At 41.4% G+C, this 25932-nt stretch overlaps 1 protein-coding gene across 1 annotated transcript in view; it reads left to right on the forward strand.

The window, feature by feature from the left end:
* Nucleotides 1-25932, forward strand: part of tanc1b (tetratricopeptide repeat, ankyrin repeat and coiled-coil containing 1b) — a 125560-nt gene that overhangs the window by 63919 nt on the left and 35709 nt on the right. Inside the window, exons 7-16 of the mRNA XM_005723640.1 lie at nt 204-530; nt 8865-8987; nt 11380-11661; nt 11953-12107; nt 15274-15505; nt 15616-15782; nt 20343-20950; nt 23040-23148; nt 23386-23508; nt 24745-24981. Of these exons, the coding sequence (XP_005723697.1) occupies nt 204-530; nt 8865-8987; nt 11380-11661; nt 11953-12107; nt 15274-15505; nt 15616-15782; nt 20343-20950; nt 23040-23148; nt 23386-23508; nt 24745-24981 (2363 nt within the window). The remainder of the gene's footprint in view (nt 1-203; nt 531-8864; nt 8988-11379; nt 11662-11952; nt 12108-15273; nt 15506-15615; nt 15783-20342; nt 20951-23039; nt 23149-23385; nt 23509-24744; nt 24982-25932) is intronic.

Genomic DNA, 25932 nt, shown 5'->3' on the forward strand with positions numbered 1-25932 from the left:
AGCTGAAAGTTCCATTACAGCTCGGTGTCTCACTAGAGATTAAGACGGATAAATGTTCATCGCACATAAAGACCATTACTCAGATATATCTTGTGATGCTGCTCCAGCAACAACGCTTGATAATCACCAAAAGTCTCCAATTTTTTACAGACTTTTTTCTTTTTTTTTTTTTTTTTTTTTTTTAAATTTAAATCTGCTCTCAGCCACCATCACTAGTTCTTCAGAGAATGATGACCGCAGCGGCTCCAGCCTGGAGTGGAGTAAAGATGGCAGCCTAAGAGGCAGCGGTCGCCATGGCCTGGCACAGAGCGTGCGGGCGGACACCTGCTCTCCTGTGGCTGAAGAAGACTCCAGCAGTGCCACAGCAACTCCTGCAGACACCCCATCCAGGACAGACCAGCAGCACCCTAACATATCTGCGGGTGCTCCAGGGCCACCACACCCTCCGAGTCACTCACCTGAGGGACCCATTGCATACCCGCCACAGACATCAGCTTCCCTCATGATGCCGAGGCCAAACTCTGTAGCAGGTAAGACTCCTTGGTTTTTGAGGTCTTGACATCTGGAGCTCAAGAAGTATACAGGAAATGCTCTGTATACTTTTCATCTGTGACTGCATTGTGTTGCCTGTCAAGATCGTAACCGTGAGATACGACCTGTGCCAGAGGCTGACATGTGGCATGTCAGTTTAATCCAAGCGAGTGACAGACACCGAAGGGTGAGAGCATCTGTAGTAGGTTTAGAAGAAATAAGAAGTCAATAGTTCAAAGAACGGACTGTGCTTTTCAGAACAGGAGTATCAAGGCAGAAGTTTGGGATTAGACAGCTGCTGTGTGGTGTGGCTCGCCACTGCCTCGCCATGTCAAACCTAAGCACACGCTCCGGTCTGGCTGATCTGTTCTGCATTCCTGCCCTGGAGCCTCCCTGTTGTGGTTCAGCTTACCATATCCACACAGCTGTCACAGTTGTTGATATTTCCCCCTTCACCCCCTTTTCCCTTATGTCTTTTCACCCATACTATTCCCAGGTCTCCTCATACCTTATTGCTTTTGACCTCGGCCTATTTTTGGTGAATCAAACAGCAGTACGTTTAGCATTTTCCTATATATAATTTTGCCTAAATGCAGTTTGTAGCTAAGCTGACAGTATGAGTCATGTACAGCTTTTATCATCCACTCACTCACCCACCTCCCTTCTTTACTCCTTATCCCATTCAGGGTTGGAGGCGTTGCCTGCAGTTTATCCTAGTGGGGTACGCCCTGGACAGGTTTGACTAGAGATTAGAGATGCGCAGGACCCCCCCCCAAAAATTACCTTTCAAATGCAAAATATTATTTTTTATTACAAAAGACATGATCAAACTTTCCCTCAAGCTGCAGTAAGTTGCAAGATCTTCTCACACTTAGTTGAAAATAAAGTGCTCTGCTATTGCAAAGAGGCACAAAGAATTATACCCAACTTTCCCTGACATACTTCACACTAGCAACATATTAGCATGTAGCTATAAGTTTGATTGCGACTATTTGCCTGCACCGCCGTGTACATGTTCCGCATGGACATAGACTCGGTGCATCTGTATTTTGACACGTAAGTGAATCTTGAACTAATCAGGAGTATATTTTATGGCTCAAATGTTAATGCAAGCTTATGCTAATGATTTTACTCCATAATTAGCAGGGCTGCCCATGCTTGTTGATAGAATGAATGTACACTTGAATAAGCGTTGACGGATCAGAGTGGTATGTTAACTGTAAGGCTGTAGAAACAAAAGAGTGAGACTACATTAGAGTCCAACTCAAAGGAGCAAACAGAAAGAGAAGAAAAGACAAACAGTTTAGAGCACAGATGAAACGTTTGTTACATTGAATTTTGAAAGCAGACAATTCTGCCAGTGAGGGAAAATCACAGCAGGGGCAACCTGGGCTGAGCTGTGAAAAGAAGCATAAAAACATGAGTGACTCAGGTCAAACGCCTGGCCTAGACAGAGACGACTCAAAGTTTAAAAGACCTCATGAGACTTTTTCCTCTAGAATCTTCCTTGAATATGTTGTTTTGCTTTACCTCTTTAGTCTGTATGTAGCAGCTGCCAATGTTTTGAAGTTCAGATACTTGACTCCTGCCTCCCTTGGGTTTATTCTTGATGAAATATAGTAACAGTTCCCGTGTGTCTACTTCTAGACTGTTTTCTCTCTTTGATAAAATCTAGTCCCAGTTCCTATTCAACATACCAGAGAAATGCAACTGTGTAATGTCCACTCTAGGCCCTTACAATTAGAAGCAGGTAAGCAATTTAACTTGTGAAGGCAGTAATGGAGTAAGATGGGATGAGGACAAGCTATAGAAGAAGTAAGGAGTAGTACATGGTAGGCTCACGGTACTGATATTTCCTTGCATACCATAGCTCATAGCTTGCGCATGTATTTTACACAGTGGCCACTGCTTTGATATTTTCTGCAGCCCACAGTTGGATGTGTTGTTCCCTGATGATTCTATTGTTCCAAGAGTCCGTACCATTTTTACATCTCATCATTATTGTGTGTGACATAAACCTGGACGGTCCAGGCGCACAGTGGCTCATAAAGCTTAACAGACCAGAAAATGTTTGGCTGTTTATGTGTGTTGGTTTGCGTGTGAGCACCGGTGTGCTTGTGTCTGTCTGTCCTCCCAGAGTTTATGGGCTGATGTCATAGTTATGCAGTGTTGCCCTCTGAGACCGGCAGAACACGCACCTTAGATTGGTTCAGGCCATAAATGAAGTTGTCTCATCGTGTCCTTGATGCTCTCTCCCAGGGTTTCGTCACACAGTGTAAAATCTTTCTTGGGGTGCAGAGACGGCACTTCTGTTCAAGGAAATTGTATTCGGTAAAACCCCCCAAAAAGTAACGAGTCTAAAGAAGCAATGAGAGAAAAGAAGCTACCACGGTGAAACATAATATGTATTCATCATTAGTGCATTCATTCTGTGCCAGAACCTTGGTGACTATTGTTTGTCCTGTGTTTGTGAAACAGCATCTGAAATAATGAGCTGTCTGGTTAATCTATAAATTTCTCTTTATTTTATTGATAGATATTAAATAGGAGCACGGAGATTAAAGGCAGAAGCAAACAAATAATCATGAGTTCATTTGGGGCATAATTGCTTCATGCTACAGTATTGCTATTAGTTTTTAATTTTATCTTATAATTATCTCCACCAAAAAGACAAGGTGCTGGAAACATTCCTCAGAGTGATTGAAATTATGGCATGATATAGTTGCTGCTCATCCATGATGTGAATCTCCTGTTTCACTACATCCCAAAGGTGCTCTATTGGATTGAGATCTGGTGACTGTGGAGGTAGAGTGAGTACTGTAAACTCGTTTTTATAGACAGAAGATGAGTACACTTTGGACACAAGGGATCGACATGGTTAGCAATAATACCCAGGTGGCCTGTGGCATTTAAAACAATGTGCAGTTGGTACTAACAGGCTAAAAAGTGCAGAGAACCACCACCAAGAATGGATCAATGCTTTCATGTTGTTTAAGCTAAATTCTCACCTTAAGCATTCAAGTGTCACAGCAGAAATCAAGACTCACCAGACAGTTGTTTGTAAAATGGCTCGTTGTTGGACAAAGGTCACACTTTCTTAGTGTCAGAGTGTATTTTGGCCATCTGTCTGATGCCGATCAACAGATGCATTGCTGGGCCTCTTGAAGTCTCCGTATTCATGTAGAAGGAATGTCTGCATATTGCTGAGAACTGTCGTTTGCACTGACTTGATGTAGCATGTAGCGTGGGTGTCCCTAGGTTTTGGTGGGAGCACCACTATTTGGTGCCAACATGTTCTGTGACAAATTGCACAAATGTTACAAGAACAACATGAACTCATTGAGATTTGTCTTTAGCAGAGCTTTATATTAGGGATTGTATATTACTGTCCACCTCCTAAAGGAAACTGCTGCTGAGGCAGATTTAAAAGGTTGTTAAAATTGTTACTGATTTTCATCTGGCATCGAAATATTGCATTTAAAGATCTAATACGTGAAATAATCTACGTGTAATCATGTTTACAACAGCTGTTCATTAAATCTAACAAACGTGGCAGGTGCATTGGGTGTAAGATGCACTAAGAGCCTGAAATAAATGGGAACAGCTTTTTCCCGGGCTTCCAGGTGCTTTGTGAACTTCTCTATATCAGTTTCTGTGAAAGTGAAGCCAGTCTGCCCTGTTTCCCCCAAATAGTTCCATCAAACCAAAAAGCAGTGCTGTGGTAAATTAAACTTGATGTCAAATTTCAGCATCAGGATTAGTAATAAGCACTTGTAAATTAACTCTATGCTCTGGTGTTTTCTTGGTGTTATCATTTGCAATCCACTATTTACATCTATCTGTCGCCTCTATTGTAAGATCTTCTGTATAAACTAGAGTTGTTGATGGAATTTCACCTCCTCTCTGAGGTGATATACTCAGTTTATAAGAATCCTAATTTTGAGTAATTGGAGTTGAGCTTTTTTCTTTTTTCCTCTATAAAGGCTTACAGAGTCAAAGGGCCATATTAGTGTTGGCCACTGGAATTCCATGGTTTTGAAATCTTAGCCTGAGCTGCTTGTGGTTGGGTTTCTCAGACAGGGAGATTTGAGTTAGGGTCACCGTGGCGGAGGAATGGTGCTACAATGCTTGTGTGGTGTTTAGCTATTCAGCAGAGCTTTGTGGTTTGAGACAAAGTCAGGTATGGCACACTCATTGCTCGCTTGTACTCCAAAGTCATACATTCCTCTGGCAAAGCTCGTGCGCCGGGCTCTCTTCACGAATGATAACGGAGCCAAGACTGTGGACTGCTGACAGGCAAATTCAAGGATATGTTGTTTGTCTACTAAAACACTGATGAGGTAACATCTGAATGCTTTTGTGTTTTATTAGAACGACTAAAATCATCTTAACCTTTTCCACATAAATACAACCTATGATTTAAAGATGTTTGCAAAGGTCACACAGTAATTACAAACTCATAAAGTGGCGTAGCCCTTAAATTTAATAATCTCACACTGATTTATCTCATTTGCTCTCATTTGCTGTCTTTCCCGGTAGTTTCTGAGACCATGTGGTCTTTTGTATTGTTTTAGGCTGTGTTATCATGTTTAAAGACATGCCAACAGTGTGTGTGATGTCTCCAGGTAGACACGGGAGTCACTTCTGCTTCTGGCTTCATGTATATATTGATCTGTTTAGTGCAGAGTTTAAAATGAAAACAAAAAGAGGAAAGAAAGCCCATTCATTTTCTCGAGCATGAAAAGGTCACAGAGACATCTTCTAACGTGCCCTTTTTTCAGAGAATTGTTTGGTCCAGCTGTCACAGCAGGAGAAAAATAAAATCTGTTACAGATCAATCAGTTTGAAAGCCCCTTTTAAAATTGTGCTCGGCACTCCATTGACAGATTAGGGCTTATCAAATGCCCAATCTTAAAAGGAACAGAGCGTTAGCTAACCACAGACGCATTTATATATATGAAATAGCTTATGGAGCAGTTACAGTGGTGGTTTGTTTTTTTTAAAGTAAATGTTGTTGATCTTAGCATAAGGCTATGCAATTATTACAATAATAATTATCCCTTAATATTTACCACAGTGGGAAGCAGGTACTTTGTAATAAAATAGTTACCAAATACTTTGCTTCAGACTAAATGTGCAGAATTAGTCTCCAAAGCTCTGTCCTTAACCTCCTAGGACCTGGCGTCCACATGTGGACATCACATTTTGGGTTATTTAGACCAAAATACTCAATTCTGCTCTACAAGGGCCTGATATCCACTTACGAGGACATTATACTGCTACTGTTCTCTCAAAATTTTAAACTAATATCCTCATATGTGGCTCTTATTTTTCATAAAAACAAAAATAAGGTAAAAAAAAAAATCTGGTAATTCTTTGTTTTTACATTCATCGGGCCCCAATATGCCCAAATATCAAAGAGAAATTAAAAATGCATGCCGTGGAAGAGTTCAGGTCTTAGGAGTAATAGGCAGACAAATGGACCAAACATCAGTGCGTGCTGATATCAGCCTCTTTGCAAATAAAACAACGTTTATCGATATGAGGGATCAGATTTTCTCATTTGTGCCACATAAATGCTGTCTGAATGTTCAAACGTTCGTCATGAAAAGCTATTAAGGCGTGTTTATACCAGCAAAATCAAACCAAATAAAAAGAAAATGGGTATTTGCATTGGCTATAAGCCGAGAACAGCCAAGAACTGATTTATTCATACAAAATCACAAAATGGGTAAAGTGTAACTGGCTACTATAAAAACAGGAAGATATGTGAAGGGAGTATTTGACTCCCTTCTCCTCTTTAGTAGATTCACCTTGTAAGGAGGCGAGAGGGAGTCAAGTTGGGGAGGGAGGGTGGGGGTGGTTAGAGCAAAGGAGCTCAGTCCTCATCTCTGTTCTGTCATGGGAAACACAGAACAGGAGGTTTTCAAAGGGCAGATCTGCCCGAGGAAAAAAGAATCCCATTTTCATCAGAATACAGTCTTGACACATTTGTGCAGCTTCAAAGTGACTGCAAGTGCAGACTTCAAGGTATCATATGTATGTTTTATCAATGAGTAGAGGTGAGGAAGAATAGGAGGGAACCCGGGAGTAAAAAGAGGAGAAGAAATGAAGGGGAGGATTTGAGGGATGAGGAGGAATCGTGTGGGAATTCTTGGCCTTGGGAAAAAATGTTGATAACGACTCAACAAAAGAGAAATGTAGTTATGGTGCTGGGTGCGCTGTCTGCCACGGACGTGAATCAAGGAGTCTATGCAGCTATGCAGCTCCTTTAGCAAGTCAAATTCGGTATTACGTGTCTGTTGAATAAAGCTCTACTGTGCTATTTCTTTTATTCCATGCAAAACAAAGAAGGAAGGGGGGAAAATAGACTGACATCTTGCAGCCCTCCTATGTCAGCATGAGGATTTAGTGGCGATTTGTTGCATAAAGCTGATTTTTCTCTTTATTCTCTTTTGAGTCTTGTCCATACCTCCCACAAAATCCACGTGAGACTCTTTGTTGCACTCATTTATGAGTCTGCTGCTTTTTCGCCTTCATTTTTTTCCACATTCCCCTCTTTTAACCCCATCTCTGTGCAGTCTGGATTGTTGATTAATACTGCAGCCGTTAGATAACAAACTTTAATCAACCACTGCGAAGTGAATCTCTTGGTTTCCCTTTTATATTTCCTCTAATATTCTCAATTTCCCCCTCTGCTGTTTGCATACCGAGTTATTTATATGTGTGTGTGTACGTGCAGCATGTGGACAGAGATGATGTACGCATACGTGTTAAAATTGTAGAGAGGGTGATGCTCTGTTGGAAGGCAGTGCGTTCATTTAGCAAGTGCCTAATGCTGTGGGTGCTGTGACTGACTGAACACTAGAGAGGAAGCAGCCAAGCACTCGGCTCAGCTGCCAGAGTGCCGGCATGGGAGCACCGGGGTGGAGGAATCGCTTTTGTGCCCTCGTCCACTGGGAACACTCTCCAGAGATTTAGCTGTGAGTTTACACCCTGCCTACTTGACTGTATGCCTGCCCAAGTATCTCGTCACTGGGGAGATAGAGAGGGCTTTGAGAATTCCCACCATCCTTCCTTGCTTTGGTCTTAGATGTAAGTAGTTGTAGCTGATGAAAAGTGGCATTTGCTTTACAGCAAAAGGTCTTCCAGGTCATGCGCGTTTGCTTTTATTGTTTTCTTTTCTCTTTGTTTGCAATTCCTTAAGCTTTATCCAGTGTAGATGTTTGTGTATGCACAATGCACTGCAGTAAAAGTAACATCAGGCCCTTCTCCTGTTCCAGTCAAAGTTGCGTTGATGGCAGCTTCCTCAGTTCCCGTTGCCAGCAGACCGGTTTTAATTAGCGGGACATTCCGGAGAGTAAGTTAGCGACCGAGTGAGGGAGTGAAGTGAGCGTTAGTGACAGTCTTTCCCAGCTGATATTGATAAAGAAGAAGAAGAGAGGCTTTGATTCTGCTCTTCACTAAGCCCAGGAGAGCGTGGATCGCAACGGCGATAGCATAGTTGAAAAACGAGCAGCAGTTGGAGGAGAGGCCCCGCCGCACTAATGCACATTTTTATTATGTTAACAGACCGTGTCTTAGACTTCAAATTAAAAGCTGAGTTGTAATCACTGGCTCATCAAGTGGTTTTAATCTGTAGACTAGTAGTTTCAGGAGATATCCTGTGTTTGGGGATGGAAATCATTGCCTGCTTTGAGACTTGTTCTCTCTCTGCTTCAAAATGAAGCTAAATCCTAATGAAATCTCAGTAGATTTGAACTCCATAACAACTCAAGTTGTGATCTGGTTTTAATTAATTTTATTATTTCATTTCACGTCAAATGACTTACAGATATTGTAGTTTGTAGTACACAAAAGTCCTGAGATTACACCTGTGCGTCCTGTAGATTGACAGTGATGAGTGCCAAACCCGCAGTGAAGCATTTCTATAACTCGTTGTAGTTTTATGAAAGGTAAAGGTAACCTGCCCTCTCCGTACAGCCTAGCAGGCGTGCTTGTGGGGATGGACCTCTCATTGCTATATCGTGTCCAGCTGTCAGCTCAAATCAAAGAGAAACGGTGCATATTGCTCTTGACTTTAGAATACTGCTATTCTTCCTGCCACAGTATATGCTGGTAGCTGCTCACACTGCCCCTGCAAATGTCAGAGCGCACTGGCTTTCTTTCCTCACTCATCCACCCTCAGACATGGCATAAGTGCCACAAGGGTTTACTCTAGTGTGTGTTTCTGTCTTTCTCTTTATAGTTGTTATGACAAATGTACTCGGGAGGTACTAGACTGTCAGCTTCACTCTTTGTGTGTGTGTGTATGTCTTCTCTCTTGTCTACAGCCACCAGTTCCACAAAGCTTGAAGACCTGAGCTTTCTTGATGAACAGCGCAATACCCCCCTCCGGACATCCATTCGCCTACCCTGGCATAATACAGGAGGAAGGCCCCCTCAGGACGCTAAAGGTGACTGGGCTATTCATACTACTGCTGTAGGCACTCAGGGGAGATATTTGTAAAATAAACGTGTAAAATATCGCAGTACATAGGATAATCTTATGTGGTATGACTCTGAAAAACCCTGAAGTTAATAGGCAGCCAACGGTAGTTCTGAAGTTTCCAAAGTACCACGTCTGAGTGCAGAGCCAACAACAAAACTGTGCAAATACTTGAACACTGCAATGTAAACAATGCAGCACTTATGGGTATTAACATTATCCTCAAAAGCCTTTTTCTGGCTTTTAAATCATGCCTTTTTTCCCAGCTAACTTTTATCCTGGTTATGTGTTTTGAATCCTCTGAGAGATCCTGCAGATTAAATATTTCATGGGAACATGAATTACTGAATAAGTCATCACTGGATATATACTCAGACTATTTAGTCTTCCTTTTGAAAATGTCCTCTTTCATTTTCACTCAGTCTCAAACATGAAGCTGATACATAAGCATATGGTCAGTGGTTCTGAGCAGGTTTTTTCTACATGAATTCGTACATACACAACAATCTTAAACAATTGGATTCTTTTCTATAAATTTTATGGGAGATTCAGTTCAACTCAATTCAGTATTATTTATGCAGCGCCAAATCACAACAACAGTCGCATCAAGGCACTTTATACTGTAAGGTAGACCCTACAATAACGCATACAGATGAAAACCCAACAATCATATGACCCCCTATGAGCAAGCACTTTGGCAACAGTGGGAAGGAAAAACTCCCTTTTATCAGGAACAAACCTCTGGCAGAACCAGGCTCAGGGAGGGGCGGCCATCTGTAGCAACCGGTTGGCGAGAGAGAAGGAAGACAGGATAACATACATGCTGTTGAAGAGAGCCAGAGATTAATAACAAGTATGATTCAGTGCAGAGAAGTCTATTAACACATCTTGAGGGAGAAAGGTGACTGAAGAAGAAATATTCAATGCATCATGGGAATCCCCCAGCAGCCTACACCTATTGCAGCATAACTAAGGGAGGATTCAGGGTCAGCTGATCCAGCCCTATCTATATGATTTATGGTATTTGTTTTTCAGATTTGGGTGTGATGGCACCACCTTTACCTAAATTTTGCAGCAGTAGGTCAACATTTCAGTGCAGTTCATTGCAGTTGTATTCATATATTGCAAAAATCCCAACATGTGCCATCTTAGGAAACTCAACCTAGTACGCTGAGGACCTTACAGTTCTGATTTGAGCAACATTTAATGACCTCCTTTTTGACTGGGCGAACCCTCCGACAGAACTAGACTCGGGATGAGCAGCACTCGTTTGATTGCCATGAGAGGAGAGTGAAAAGAAAGGGGGAAAAAAAGATGAGAAGGAGAAAAGCTTCAACTGTGGGAGAGAGAATACACAAACTGACATGCATGAACAATGAAATGGAGAAGACGTGAGGATGTCGGTGCACCATGTGAGGCCTCCTGAAAGCAAAGGCCTGTCGCAGCATAATAAGTAAGGGGTGATTCAGACGTTAGCTGAGCGAGCTTTAACTATAAATCTATGAAAGGTTTTGAGGCTAATCTTAAAATTAGAGATTGGGTTTGGCTCCCAACCCTAAACAGCCAGCTGGTTCCACAGGAGCGAAGCAGCTTTAGCCTCTGCTTGTCATTCCAGCTTAGGATACTGAGAAAGCAAGTCATGGTCATTAGGGGCTTTATATGCAAGAAGATGGATTTGAAATCTAAGGGGATCCAATAAAGAGAGGTTAATAAAAGATAACTCTTTTTCTAGTTCCCGTCGATACTCCTTTTGCTCAAGTTAGAGTTTTTCAAACACTGTACTTATTTTGCTGGTATAGTAGAAGGTGGTGATCATTTCAAGTGTCTCAGAACCAGCTCGTTCGCTTTTTGGTTTCATTGTAGGGCACTAGAAACATAAACAGACTACACCTGCCAATATAAACACTCTCAACTGCCCCTCCAATTACAATAGGCTTTTGTGAACACAGGCAAACTCACAAGGTGAAAACACTAGCAGCTAACAGCAGTGATAGTTGTAATGTTGAAAGGCGCATTAGCACTAAAGGTAGCAGTCATTTAGTGATGTTAGTTAACAAGTGTTATGAGATCTAATTAGTGCTGAAGTAGACCAGATAAGAGTCCTCTTTCAGGTCTTCACTCTGATTCCACTTAATTGAAAATGTATCCTCTACAGTGTTTTTCATGTATGTGGCTCCTTCTGGGAAGAAGAATGCGGGAGATGCTCAAAGCATGTTTGTAGGTTAACTGCAAGGGAAAACGATTTATTACAGTAAAGTTTCCAGCATTTAAAAGAAGTAATAATTTGTTAACTTCCCAGAGACATGGGGAAAAATAGAAGTAGTGTAAACAATTTTAATCCCTTTTCCCGTTTCCTTCAGCACGTTTTGCTCCCTACAAACCCGTGGACATCATGCTCAAACCTTTGCTGTTCGAGGTTCCCAGCATCACCACAGATTCTGTGTTCGTGGGCCGAGATTGGCTCTTTCAGCATCTGGAAGATATCCTGAAGGCCGGCGAGTCCACAGAGAACCACGGTGCTGTGGTGGTGGGCAGCGTGGGTTATGGGAAGACGGCCATCATCTCCCGACTTGTGGCGCTGAGCTGCCATGGAGGACGCATGCGTCAGATCGCCTCCAACAGTCCCAGCGCCTCCCCGAAAAGTAATTAGTTTTAGTATTTGCCTTTGGATGTGAGCACTACATTAACTGCTCGTGTTTAGCTAATGTTATTATAATTTCATTTCAACATTAGCTTGCAAAGTGTGGGAGGGAAGTAATTATATATTCGTTGGCAATATAAAATCAAGTTGACTAATATTACATTTACCTTACAAAAGAATGCCCTCACACACAACTAATGTTATTAATGCTAGCATATACATATATAGAGAGATGTTAGTTTATATTAATGTAATAACTTTATATATTGGTGACCATGTGCATGTCTTCCAGCTGGCCCAGGACAAAGCACAGAACTTCCTCTCAGCCAGCCTCCACAGCCCACTCCACCATCCAGTGCTGCCAACACACTGAGGACCAGCAGTTGCCCAGGAACTCCCGAGATGCAGCGGCACAGGGAGGAGGCTGTCAAACGCCTGGCTGCAAAGGTGCGCCTTTCAACATCTAAGAGAGCTCACAGTAACAAAGAAGCAGGAATCAAAGAAGCTGAAAAAAGATTGCACTAGTTATGGTGGTGTTTACTCAGGGAAAAAATGTTTGGTGTGTGCACTGGATCAAAAAAGTAATTTTAACAATTTTCAACAGTGAGTAGATTATTTTTTGTTTTTGATGGATTTGTTGTTTCTTCCTTTCTTTAAAAAAAAAAAAGAAAAAGAAGGAAAATCGACCAAAAAGCATCTCAGGTTTTACCAAGTGCTTCTACAACAGCTTCAGTCTGACTTCTGAAAACCCCTCTTTAATAGTGACCACAGATAATTGTGATATATTCTGTTGAATGATGCATAAAATTATACATAACAATAAGGGTAGGTTGCAGTTTACTAGTCAGTGATTAGAACCTCCTCAGGGAGCAACAACCCACAGTGAGCCCTGTCAGCCATGACCTGAGAGCACAGAATGTAAACACACACCAACGTCAAACAGAGCCAGCTTCATCAATATTAGACGTCATTTAGGAATTTACAAACATCAACACACGTTTCAAATAGCAACACCATTTATCTAGGTGGCTATCAGTTATACCGAGATGTATGGCACTACTACTGCTTAATTACTGGTTGGTATCCGTTCCTGTGTCAACTTCAAATAGGTGCTTAAATATATTGTAAGGCCGCCTGTTCAAGTGTTGAACTGGGATGTTTGAACATGATAAGGATCCTCAAAATTCCATGAAGCAGAGCAACACTGACTACTGAGGACAGTGCTTACTTTTTTGACAGATGACTATTCCATCTGTTGATTTTTCTGGCGTTACAAGGATCGCAAAATAAAGTCTAAATACTGCCTCTCTGGGAAGTTTACGTGTCAGCGCTGTTGAGCAGAAGATTAAGTGTTTTCTTGTATAAGCGTGTCAACATTTTTCACAAGAGATAAAGTACTGCACGGTAACAGCTTTACATGTGTTCTGTTACTCCCCCACACCGTCAGTAACATTGTTAACCACTTGTCTGTGACCAAAAACCCCCCAAACATGCATACCAGACACTGAGCATATTTCTGCACATCTTTCTCTTTCAGACTTGTGAAGTGGACAGACAAGTCCTCGATGTTCCACTTTAAAATGTTCCTCTCTCGATGCACGCCGACTAGCAGTGTGCGGTTTTTGCCTATGACTCTTTTATTTTATTTTTGGAATTGTTCGCTCTGTTTCCACTGAGGGTTCAGTCACATAGCAGGTGCACGTTCACTACATTTTGGAAATACTGCTTGCTAAAAGCACCATTTGATGACTTTGGCACTGCTATTGCCTTATAGCAGGTCTAATAAAGATGACTGGGCGCCACCGGGATTCAGAGAAGATTTGTGATCCACTGTTGTAGTCAGTTGAGTTTGAATAGTGCTGTGATGGTAGGTTGTAAGGTAATTTAATAGGTGGCAGCTTTGTGAAGGACTTTCTCAGTGGATGTGACGTCTCCTACTCATTCTGCTGCGTTTAATGGTACTGATTACAACCTGTTCTCCTTCTAACACCTTTAGATTTTAATACTCTTATCCTGTCAGGGAGGCCTCCTAATTAGTGACCCTGTCAAAGGGGACAGTTCATGCACCAGACAGCTAGGGTAATGCAGTGAGCTTCATGTAAATGTCTGTGAAACTCAAGCAGTATCTCTTGAGCCAATTATGGTGAAAAGTGTTTCCAATAGGCGCCTTCACAGGGGCTCTGTTCCTGTGATGTGTGATGCAACGCTGAGCAGCTTCTGTCAGATTCTGCCAGTGCTTTTTTAATCATTGATTTAAAAGTGGTCTCATAACAGGAGCACTGAGGCTACTACCCTTTCTGCTTTATTCTTATTATCGAGACGTGCCTTTAGGTAACATTTCTGAAAATGCATTTATTGTTTTGCCAGCAGATGAGCTACCGAGGTTTGACTGCAGAGCCTTGCATCATCGTGTGTCGAGATTCGTATTGCTCATTGATGAGGCGGTAGTCTGCGTGACTTGTATGCTAAATTAAATCATCACTGCAGTAGGGGGCTTATTAAGAGTTGTGTTCATGCACACAGCAGGTTACTTGACTTTGTACAATAATAGGCATTCAATATATCAGTTTCCCTCTTTGTTATGTCACATTTGTGATGAAGCTCAAAAAACGTGTGACGCAAAAATGACAGAAAGGAGTGTTCGGACTTCTCTCAGACGTTTGCTGCTTTTAGGGTAAAGCATAGCATCAGAGAAAAATTCTGGTGGTCGTGATTTCTGACAGTTTCTGGAGAAGATGTGAATCAGTGGTTGTGTTATTGTTTCAGTTGGTCCATCTTCTGACTGGATGTCACATGTTTTCCTTACTAAAGATGGGTTATATACATCCAGGGAGTTCAGCTATAATTTTTAAAATCTTACCTCCCTCTTTTCTAATTTGCGCTAGCTTTAATTGTGCCTTTATTGGCATGTGAGTTATATGTTATTGTTTGAAAAAGAAAGAACCATAAATATGCATTTAGATCTGTGCTGTGGGGAGAAGTTTGGGTCCAAAACATTTATTGATGCTAAATGTTAAAAAAAAAAAAGTCTCATATCTTGAGGCTTTAGTCATTTTTCTAGAAGCTGGTCATCGGTTTTCTGTGGAGAACTAAACGGCAACAGCTGAGGTTGAGCCGTCAGAGGAACCGATCACCTGCTCCTCCTCCTGTGGGCCTGGAAGTGTGTCAGCTCCTCCAGGTTGGACTGTAATTAGTACAGTCATCTTCCTTCTACTCCACCTCTGTCCCTACATTTTCCTTTTAAATCAGACCTCCTTTGAATGCTGCGGAAACCTGCTCAGGTACAGAAGATTCTACCTTTAGATATCCACCTGGGATCTACTCACTTCTTTTTATAGCTTTTCATCCGTTGCCCAATCTCTTCATCATCCCTTCTGTGTGAAATAATGAAAGGATAAAATCATGTCTTTGACATTGTAGAGATAATATGTAGTTTTATGGAGGCTTGTTGGTATCAAAAGCCTCACTTACTTACTTTGTCATGGTAGTTTTTCAGTCACCAGAGATGTTGGTGTTTGTAAACGCTTTAAAGTTATCAAATGTACCCATCAGTCAGTGATTCTCAAAAAGCAATGGCTTCACTCGCGTTTGTTCTCGTTCCTTTGTCTTCCAGGTGGTGGCTTATCATTATTGCCAGGCAGATAACACGTACACTTGCTTGGTCCCAGAATTTGTGCACAGCATCGCAGCCCTTCTGTGCAGAGCACATCAACTGAGTGCGTACCGGGAGCTGTTGCTGAAAGAGCCCCACCTCCAGAGCATGCTCAGTCTGCGCTCCTGTGTCCAAGACCCCATGGCTGCTTTCCGGAGAGGAGTCCTGGAACCGTTGGCCAACCTTCGGAAAGGTAAAACACTGTAGTTGTATATTGCACTATTTCATTTTCATCGTGTATGAGACCTCTAATCTCATTTCATAGTATTTTAATATTTAGTTTATTTGTAAATGTCTTTGCAGAGCGAAGGATTCCAGAGGAAGATTACATAATCTTAATAGACGGGCTGAATGAAGCAGAGTTCCACAAACCAGACTATGGAGACACCATTGCATCCTTCATCACAAAAATCATTGCCAAGTTCCCCTCCTGGCTAAAACTGGTTGTCACTGTTCGAATCAACTTGGTGGTAAGAAAGAACTTATAAAGCATGGCTCTGAGTTCACTCAGATGACAAAATATTCACTGTTATAATCACCTCGAGTCAGAATTACAGATGTCACATTATACTGGTGATGAGTTTTAGTTTTAAAAAGTTTATCACTCTTTCTTCCCTCTCGGTAACTACTCGGCTTATCCGCACACTTTACGGCTGATTAAAGTAACTACTGCTAATGGCATTCACTCTTCTGTTGCTGCAGCTGCTTCTCTCACACACTCAGACTCGCTTCCCACAATGAACTCACACAGGTGCAGTTTGGCTGTTACACTGTTGAGTGAAGTACTGGATACAGGCAAGCTGTTAAGGACTTGATTCTTAACTTAATTACCAGTTTCGTGTCTGCTCTTATCCTCTCCTATCTGCTTTCCAAGCGCTCTGAGCTGAAGCTTATCAAAAAGTTTGAACACTCAAGACTTCTGTTGTTATATTTTTTTATACAAATTGAATGAAATTTGCACAGGCTGGTTTAACTAAGCATCTTTAACTAAGTGCTTTTACAGTCTTACCTTTTAATATATTTTAATGTTATTAGTGCTAGTTTTCACTTACTTAATATACTGTATTTTTCGGACCATAAGGCGCACCGGATTATAAGGCGCATTAAGCGAAACAAAACAGTCAGATAAGTCAACTCATTTTTCTTGCTTCCTCCAATCCACATTGATTCATAAATGCTGAATTCTGTTGCAGCTGCTCTATTCCCATGTTGTTGCAGCATATTAATGACTAACCTGGTATTGTCGATGGATTACCTCAGTTGTTCTCCTGATAGAAGTTTGGTCCGTTTACAGCATCCCGCCATGCGATTGCATTTGTCCCTAACCCTCGGGAACCCTCACATTAACTTTTATGAGTGAAAAAAAGTTAGCCTTCATCCTCTAGCTTCACTGTGTTCATGTTATGCTAACATAGCTGTGTCGCTAGCATATCATTTTATACCAGCTAGCCTAGCTTCAGTAACCCTATAAATGTCACTGCTGTTTAGTTTTCTGTCTTCATTTATGTCGAAAGGGACGGCAGAGCTGTACATTTAAATTTTTTCAGAAATCTCTTAGTCATGTATATCATGTTTAGGTGGAACTAGCGAGCTAACTTCTAACTCCGTTAAATTTAATAAATTTTGTTTTCATGGATGCCTGGATGTTGAACTTAATAGTTACACCTGGTAAAGCATCAACGCTGTCGACTTTTGAGAAAATTAAAGGATTTTAAGTGCGGCTTATAGTGCAGAAAAAAAAAAGTATGCCGGTTGTAGCCAACAGTCCTCCTGCACTTACAGTTCACACTGGCCCTGTGTCCCAATCCATAAAACACTGCAAAACACATTTATTGATTTGTTGACCAGAACATTTCATATCCTAAATCAAAAAATCTAACACTGTGGCAACCCTAGAAAAGAAATGAATCAAAATTCTCTCATTTTAACAAATGTCTAGCTGGACATGCCGTCACCTCTCTAGGCACTCACTCACTGTCACCAGACCCTGCACATTTTTACATTTTGACAAGTGTTTCCTGAGCTGCTCCCGCTTGTTATTCTACTCTTTACAGAGTCAGGCATATCCAGCAACATTCAGGAAAGAATTGAGACACATGACCTGCAGGGCAGGAGAGAGATGAGTCAGTCATTTTGAGCGGACACTAGGTTGACCAGTTCCAGAAATGCTATGGACTTGGATTAAATTCACGCTGCTGACAACTGAAGCTTTGACACTACTGATGAACTACATGACAGCTTATTTTCCTTGCTGAGGGAAAAAAGAAAGCACTGAGCCTTGGATAATAATGTGGTTTTTGATTGACGTCTGGAATTTGAGTTATTATTGCTCAGTCAGAAGCCAGGGTCGAGTGTTGTCCATCAGTGTGGGCTGTACTATATAGTGAATTCAGCCTAGCTATTAAGAATTCAGGCAAGGCCCTGTCAGTGTGGTGAATCAATATATTGTAGCGCTGATATTTTGTATTCACCTCTTATGCTCTTCTATTAATGCATTAGAATAGTTTTTTTGACTGCACTTAAAGTAATACATTTCGACTATACTGCAACATATGTGTTGTAATGTCTGAAACAGTGTTTAATGAGAGGGAGTTACTGTTTGTGTGAATTTGCTAGGGTGACATTTTTAGCCACCTGGAGGCTGGCAAAGCAAGAACGGCAACAACAACAAGGTTGCAGTCGGTTTTCGGAGATGTGTTTTTGTTGTCCGTGTGGTAGATTTCATAGTAACAACTGTGCTGGAAAGGAAACGTGTGGTTTAAGGCATATGTAACACAACATTTACAGTAGCTGTTTTTTTTATAACCTCTGTTAGTGAATCCTGTGCACATGCTCGTCTGTGGCAAAGGATAGCACATTGTTAACCATGCCATATGTGTCTTTTACTTTCTTGTAATGTTATTTTCCTCGTTATATTTCTGTTTTGTTCACATTTCCACTGTAACCACTTAGCAGTTGTCTGCAGTAATGAATCAAATGGCACTGTTGTTTTAATGGGAGCTATATGACGACTTCGCATGCGAAAACCTCGGAGTCGGTTTGACAATGTTTTTGTAAATCAGGCTCCTATGATGTTCAGTAAGTTCCCTTTAAGTGCAATGGAAAGGCTGTTAGTCACTGACTGAAAATGTCTAATTTTCCAAAAATGTAACAGAAGTCAGTTAAATAGTCTTTAAGAGAGTTGGCAGTCTTTTGCAGAAAAACCCTGTATGTCCTCTCTTTTTATTGTTTTTTTTTGGGGGGGGGCTACGAGTCCACATATTTGGGTAAGACGCAGGAAATGGTTGCAAAATCACAAACGAAATTCCAAAATGGAATTCTCTATGTCCGGTGGGACGTGATGAGAAATATTACAAAAGCAGAATTCAAAATGAAAACAATGAACAAACAGGGCTGCGTACAACCACATGCCATGACACATAACGACAGCACAATGCTTAATAACAGAATTAATGATAAACTGAAGATATTCTACGATAACTGGACCATGCACAGCATTCAAAATAAAATAAATAGAGAAATAAATACAGTAAATAAAGAAAATTTATATAAAATGTTGTTTGGACATGATGGTTGTCAGTCCTGCTCCATGCAATAGACTATAATGACCATACACTTGCATTACTCAAAGGTTCTTGAAACTGAAATATGAGCTAATGATGATGGTTCCTACTTCCTTCAAAAGTTTTTAGAGCAAGTTCCTACAAAAGATCAAAAGCACAAACTGTACGCTCCATGCTGTATTCTCATACTGTTTCCCCTAACATTAAAGCTCTGGACACAGCAGTCAGCAGCATTGCCATTCAGTGCAGACAGTGGTTACATTCGGCTTTGTAAGTTATCTGAACCGTTTGGCCATCATTAATATGCAAAAGCCATCAGTAAACCTGCGTCTGTGTGTGTATGGCTTTGCTATCTAAGCTTTCGGCTACAAGTTCAGAAACTCTGCAGCTTAGTGTTTGTATAAGCTGCAATTTAGCTTGAAATTGGAAGCACTAAATGATCGACTTTAAAGCATTATCACTTCATACTTGTAATATTATGCGTGTACATTTGTACTTGTCGCTTGTACTCAGGTGTCTCTTGCATAAAAACCCCTCAGTGAATAAATAAAGCTTATCTGCTTTACTGCCCGACTAACTCGGGGCATAGCAAAAATGAATCATGGAAGAATAATCAAGATAGCATTGTTGAGACAAGAAAATATGAAGGCATGAAATGTTTCTTATTTGCAGACAGAATCCGAGTTGTGCATAGAGATGAAATTGTCACGCTATTGTTTTGTGCTTTGAACAGACAAATAGCATCTCACCTCGGAGGAAGGGTTCGATATATTGGCCCTTGCCTGCTAGACTAATATCTGGACAATCTCTGAGGTGTTGTTTGCTCCCCCTCCCCCCAATCTTGTGGATTATGTTCGGTATGTTTTATTGAGCGTGTGCATACATGTGTTTGTGTGTGTTTGTCTGTTTGCGCTGCCTTCTCATGATGAGGGAGAGGAAAAATGTTATCTTGCGGAGGCAATGTTTCTCTAGCCTCAGACAGGCAGAGGATTGGCGGATTAAGGTGCATTGATTTCTCCAACCCCTGGGACACAGATTGAAATGTGAGCCCTAGTTCAGACCTCTGCTTGCCCGCTAGCTACCATCCCATCCATCCCCTGCCTCTTAATACTCAGTTTCCCCACTCCTGTTTTCCTCACAGCCACATTTCGAACAGTAACAAGTGTCTGCTTTGGCCTGATAGCTCAGCATGCTTGCTTCCCCACTGCTCAAAGAAACTCCTCTGATAATACACGTACACAGGCAGATTTTGTTTTTCTTAATGGCAGCTCAGGATGCAAAGAATATTTTTGCTTTTAATTAATTAAATTATTTATTTATTGGCTGTGGTATTGAGTAATACAGCTGTGTCTGTAATGCAAAGACTGCACAAAATTACTTTTTTTCATGCATTGACACTTTAATAGTACATTGAAACTCAGATGTATGTTTTTATGTCACGCTCTGTCTTTATCTTGTCTTCAATAGGAGATCACCAGCCTCCTGCCCTTCTCCAAAATCTCCCTGGATGACTTTTCTGACAACAAAGAGATCAGCAATGACCTCAACGCATATATCCAGTATCGTATCAACGGCAGCAAGGACATCATGAACAATATTAGCCTGAACGGCAAGGCCGATCCTATCACAGTCGGCAAGCTAAGTAGCCACCTGATCTCCCGCAGCCAAGGGTCCTACCTGTATCTCAAACTCACCCTGGATCTGTTTGAAAGAGGCCACCTCGTGATCAAAAGTGCCAGTTACAAAGTCGTGCCTGTTTCACTGGCAGAACTGTACCAGTTACAGTGTAACATGAAATTCATGACCAATTCAGCCTTTGAGCGCTCACTGCCGATCCTCAACGTATCGCTCGCCTCGCTGCACCCCCTGACTGACGAGCAGCTGTTCAACGCCATCAACGCGGGATTCGTCCAGGGGGAGCTACAATGGGAGGACTTTCAGCAACGCATGGAGCTGCTCTCGTGCTTTCTCATCAAACGGAGGGACAAGACACGCATGTTTTGTCACCCTTCCTTCAGAGAGTGGCTGGTGTGGAGAGCTGATGGAGAGAGTACGGACTTCCTTTGTGACCCCAGGTCAGTTTTCTGCTAATGCAATAACTTCGCAGCTCTCAATTTGGTTTGCAGGCTTCTGTAATGCATTTAAAGTTTGCGTATGTTTCAGTAATGCATTTAGAAAAGGTTCTTGAATTGCACAAATAGGCATGTAGGACAGTAAGAAAAGTACAACTAATGCTGCAGAATAATATGATAAATGTGTCTTCATGTGAATGAAGTTTTGCATCTCAGAGTGCTTCTGAATTAGTTGTTTTAGGTCTCTGACAGCTTTAATCATGCCTAAATTTGGTGTCCATCCTGTCGGTTGTCACAAAGTTCTTACCTAAAATGTTTAAAGCAGTGTCCTGCTTATTTCTGGTCCTCAATTTTAATGCAGGAGAGCAGAATTTAACGTGGGATATGTCTGCAGAAGGGGAGAATAGCTGGCTCTGGATGTATTAGAGGCAGTAATTCAGTGTTTTTCTTCACATATCTGCGCAGAAATCGGTCCATAATAAACACTGCAGACTGCACCAAAGCTTCCATTTGTAAATAAATCCCTTTAGTCAGCAGTTTGCATACGCAGCCCTGCAACATCATAGATCAGATTTCAAGCAGGCTGTTTCACTTCTTCGAGTCGTCTTCTCTTGCATAATGACTCCATTGCATAACATTTTGAAATGTGAGAATACAGCTGTGGAAGTGAAGCATGTTAGATTAATGCTCGAATCTTGCAACAATGACATTCAGGCTTCACTGAATGTAATTTGAGATTTTGCAGAAACATTAGACTCCCTGAAGTCCTGTTGTGTTGGTGTCAGCTTGTTGCATGCCAAAGTCTTTCCTTTGTCTCGGAAAAAATACACACGGCATGCAGAAAAAAAATTGAGTGTGAAGTGATGTGATGATGTGAGCATTTACAGACACATCACAGCACTAAATTCATTAGCACAAGGCCTGGTTGCGACGTACAGCACATTCAAAAGGTCATCTCAGAATGCACCTTTGATACAGTGAAGCTGTTTGTAATAAAGCAGCACCTCTGCAGATAAATCCTGTGCTCTTTTGGAGCTGTCGGGATTCATCCGAGTTCAGATGCCTGACTGCAGACTTCACCCTCATATCAAACACATCGATTCTCCTTCCACTGCCTCTCCCCGGTCTGAATTGTTCACATGTGCTTGTACCGCATTATAATTGTCAAATTTCAAATAACAAGCCGCGCCAGCGTTGTTAGTGGATTACTCGCTCCCTCATCTGCTTGTTTGCAACCCACTAATTTGCGCTGCTGTTGGCAGCTTGTATTGGTCATCGGTAAAATGAACTGCTGCGTCTGTGCTCATGAATTTGTGCTTTGTTAGTAGATCACCCGCACAACTTTTGACTCCCGATCAGTGCTTTTTTTTTTTTTTGTTGTCTTGCAGCCTCACACTGATTTGCCCTGTTTTAATAAATAGTGCTTTTTGTGAGGGAGGGGGGGTACTGACCTATGCATTTTGTAGATATTGCATGTTGCAATGCGAGGCAGGCTTATCTCTTTTAGCAGTACTTGCAGTGCTTACCTAATTGAAATGCTGGAGCCACACGCAAATGAGAGATTTCAGTCATTCACACTTCATAAATTGAATGATGTCACTTTTTTCCTCCCTGTTGCTCACCTCTGCTCGCACGGCGATGCCTCCAAACGGACGAGAGCTGAGCTTCGTATTCTGGTCATTCACAGCCTTCCAGCTCCATCATTAAAAAAACAAAGGCTTGTAGTCTGGCGCAGGAGATGCACAGAGAGACAAAAGCCTCCTGCACTGCCTCTCTGTTTGTGCCTGGGCACAACTAGAGAGGATTTTTATCCAGATCAAAGGGATTCGCAATCATGCATGCCTTTTTAATGAAGTTCTGCATTAATTAGTGCCTCAGTGACACTCTTCCCCCCTGTTGTTCAGAGGGTCATTGTCAAACATTTTTAGCTTATTCACACTAGCTCCAGAATACAATAGTTCTCCATGACAGTGCCAGGCTCCTCGTCATCAGCAGAATGAATCAGTACTTTCATGTCGTTTGAAGCAGAGGAACAATCATTCCTACTGTTGACGACTGAGTATCCTATCTGTTCCCTTGTTTTCTAACCCAGGACCGGTCACGCTCTCATGGCTTTCATGTTATCGCGCCAAGAGGGGAAACTGAATCGGCAGCAGACAATGGAGCTGGGACACCACATACTCAAAGCACACATCTTCAAGGTATAGATGTGGAACCTACGTGGTCTATGCATTCATCTTTATTTGAAATCCATCCCTTGCAGGAATTTCTTGGTGTTCACTTTCTCTTGATTTATGCACTGTGACAATGGTTCACCAGAGGATAAGCCGTGAGATGTGGAAAGCAACATTGACAGCTTATGCCCCTCAGATTCGCTGGTTTTTACATATGTGTGTTTGTGTATTTACTCATGCATTTATGCATCGGCGTGCGTGCAGGGTCTGAGCAAGAAGACAGGCGTGTCATCCAGTGTCCTTCAGGCTCTGTGGATAAACTGCAGCACTGACGGCCTTTCTGCAGCCCTGGCCTCCCTGAGGAACCTCTACACACCTAATGTCAAGGTAAGCCTTTGCTTCAGGTTTGCTCCTGCGCGTCTGTTGAATGCAGAACAATCGGCTTATTAGCTAACGATGAAAAAAACACATTATTGATAACCTGAAATGCCTAAATGCAACAGGTTGCTTTTGTAGAAATGCAAAGTAGAAGCTTCTTGAGGGGATATAGGAAACCTTTAAACACTATATATTAAACACACAGTATATGTATCCAATTTTCAGCATTTTCATAACCCTTTTGTTACATTGGAGTAATATAATCATATACACTGGTTAGGTCATTTTAAAGCAAATGCATCTCAGAAATAACTGCAACTTTCTTTAGATTTTAGTTACACTTTTAATCCCCGACTGTTGCTCCACGCAGAGAATGTTTTATTATTAACCGCTGTCCTTTTATATTGTTAATGTGTCCAATTATAATTTGACAGGTAAATGTTAATAAGCTTCGCGCACGAGCCAACTTCCTGTGTACTGCTTTTCAGTCGTGTTTCGAAGGGCGATAATCATTTGGCCTTTCCTGGAAAGGCTGTTCTGCCAGCATGATGCATTCTGGCTCGAAGAAAAATTATCCTCCGTACTCCTTTGCCGTTAGTGTTATTGTTTCAGAGGGAGTTCCATCACCTGGTGTCTGTTTGTGAGTTATTGTATAAATGTGTAGTATTAGTCAACCAGACGTTTACAAAATGACCTTATTCTCTCCTCTGGGGGAGGGGTGGGGGGGTTAATTTATGCTACAGAGGATCCAGAAAATAACACACACTTTCATCTCCTGTCGTCAAACACTCATTTCACTCTTTGGTTCTGTTTGACTAGGCCTTTATTTATTGATTTACTCGTAATGAAAGCGAATACCACACTTGATAATTGCATTCGCTAGAATGTGGCCGTTTCATTTGCCGTCTGAAAAATCTGAAGATGAGAATAAGAAGTTTGATCTCTGTATGAGCCATAAAATGAGTAATGGAAACAATTCTGCTGCTGCCTGAATCTGTTTAAATGGAGATGGGTCAAACATGGGTGGTAATTCACATTTTTAAGTGTATAATTTAGCCAATAAAGAGTAAAATAGTTAAACAGTCATCTCTTCTTAAGAGAATAACATTTATTTTTAATTCAGATTTCTTTCACCTTTAAGTACATGCGATAAAAAATTCACTTCTTTGCAAAGACCTTGAAATAAATATTCAAACGTGAATGCTTTCTGCATTTTTTATTATTATTTTTTGCTTGTATGATCAGGTAAGCCGTCTCCTGATGCTGGGAGGGGCAAACGTGAATTACCGCACAGAAGTCCTGAACAACGCACCAGTGCTTTGCGTCCAGTGTCACCTCGGTCACCAGGAAATTGTCTCACTGCTGCTCGAGTTCGGCGCCAGCGTGGATGTTGTTTCAGAAAACGGCATGAGCCCCCTCTGCTTCTCAGCTGCTGCAGGACACTTGGGACAAGTCATGCTGCTCTGTAAAAAGGAGGCTAAGGTGAGGACTTTTCATATTGTGACTACTTGACAACTCTACTGATGTAGTTTTCTTGTGATCATAGACATTTGGTTTCATTTGGCCATCTTTCTGGATATCTGGCTTTCTCATATGCAGAGTTTGTATGGGTGCTTGAAATCATTAAAAAAGGCTTGAATTTAAATATTGTCTTTTCAAGGTTTGAATAGTGCTTGAATTTTAGATGTGGTGCTTAAACGTGGTTGAAACCATATTTCATTCACCACAAATAACTGAATGAGTCACAAAGTGTGAAAGCAAAATTTCTCCATCTGGTCTGCCTTGCACCTCTGCATGCCAGTCTGTTTCAATGTGTGACCCCGCCCTCCCCCCGGGGATGAGTGCACTAACTTGACGTTGCTGTTTTAATGAGTGTTTGATGGAAAACGACACTGGTGGAATTTGCACTCTGAGTCACATGACAGGTGAGTCCTAGTAAATAATTTTCGAGTATGTGTACATAACACGTGCTAATTTTAAAACTATTATTATTATTTTGCTAGCTATCAAACGTGCTGGAGAAATGCACTGAGTGTGATAGTAAAGTAGTTGGTTATGGCATGGTGATTTATGGTATATGCTGTAAACATAGCTAACATTACTTAGCAGTAGCAGTAATGTGAGTTACTTCACTCAAGTAAAAGCTTTAAACGTTAGTCTGATACTTAACTAGACAACTTGAGGCTTAAGGGAATAATGGTAATAAGAGGGACTGATCCATATGGGCACAGAGAATAGCCACTTTTTGTGGTACTGAAGTTCCCGGGCTTTCATTCAAAATCTGTTTATCGTGAGCACCCACCCATTAAACATAAAAATTATAAATAGCTTCAAGCTATTTCAAGCTATTGATGCCTGTGGGCACTATCAGCCACTGAGACAACAGACAAATTTTAGTGTTTTAATGAATGAATATTTCATACATTAAGGCTG

This window comes from Pundamilia nyererei, unplaced genomic scaffold (assembly GCF_000239375.1).
Source record: "Pundamilia nyererei isolate P.nyererei 1_Seehausen unplaced genomic scaffold, PunNye1.0 scaffold00009, whole genome shotgun sequence".
In the NCBI taxonomy this organism is placed as follows: Eukaryota; Metazoa; Chordata; class Actinopteri; order Cichliformes; family Cichlidae; genus Pundamilia; species Pundamilia nyererei.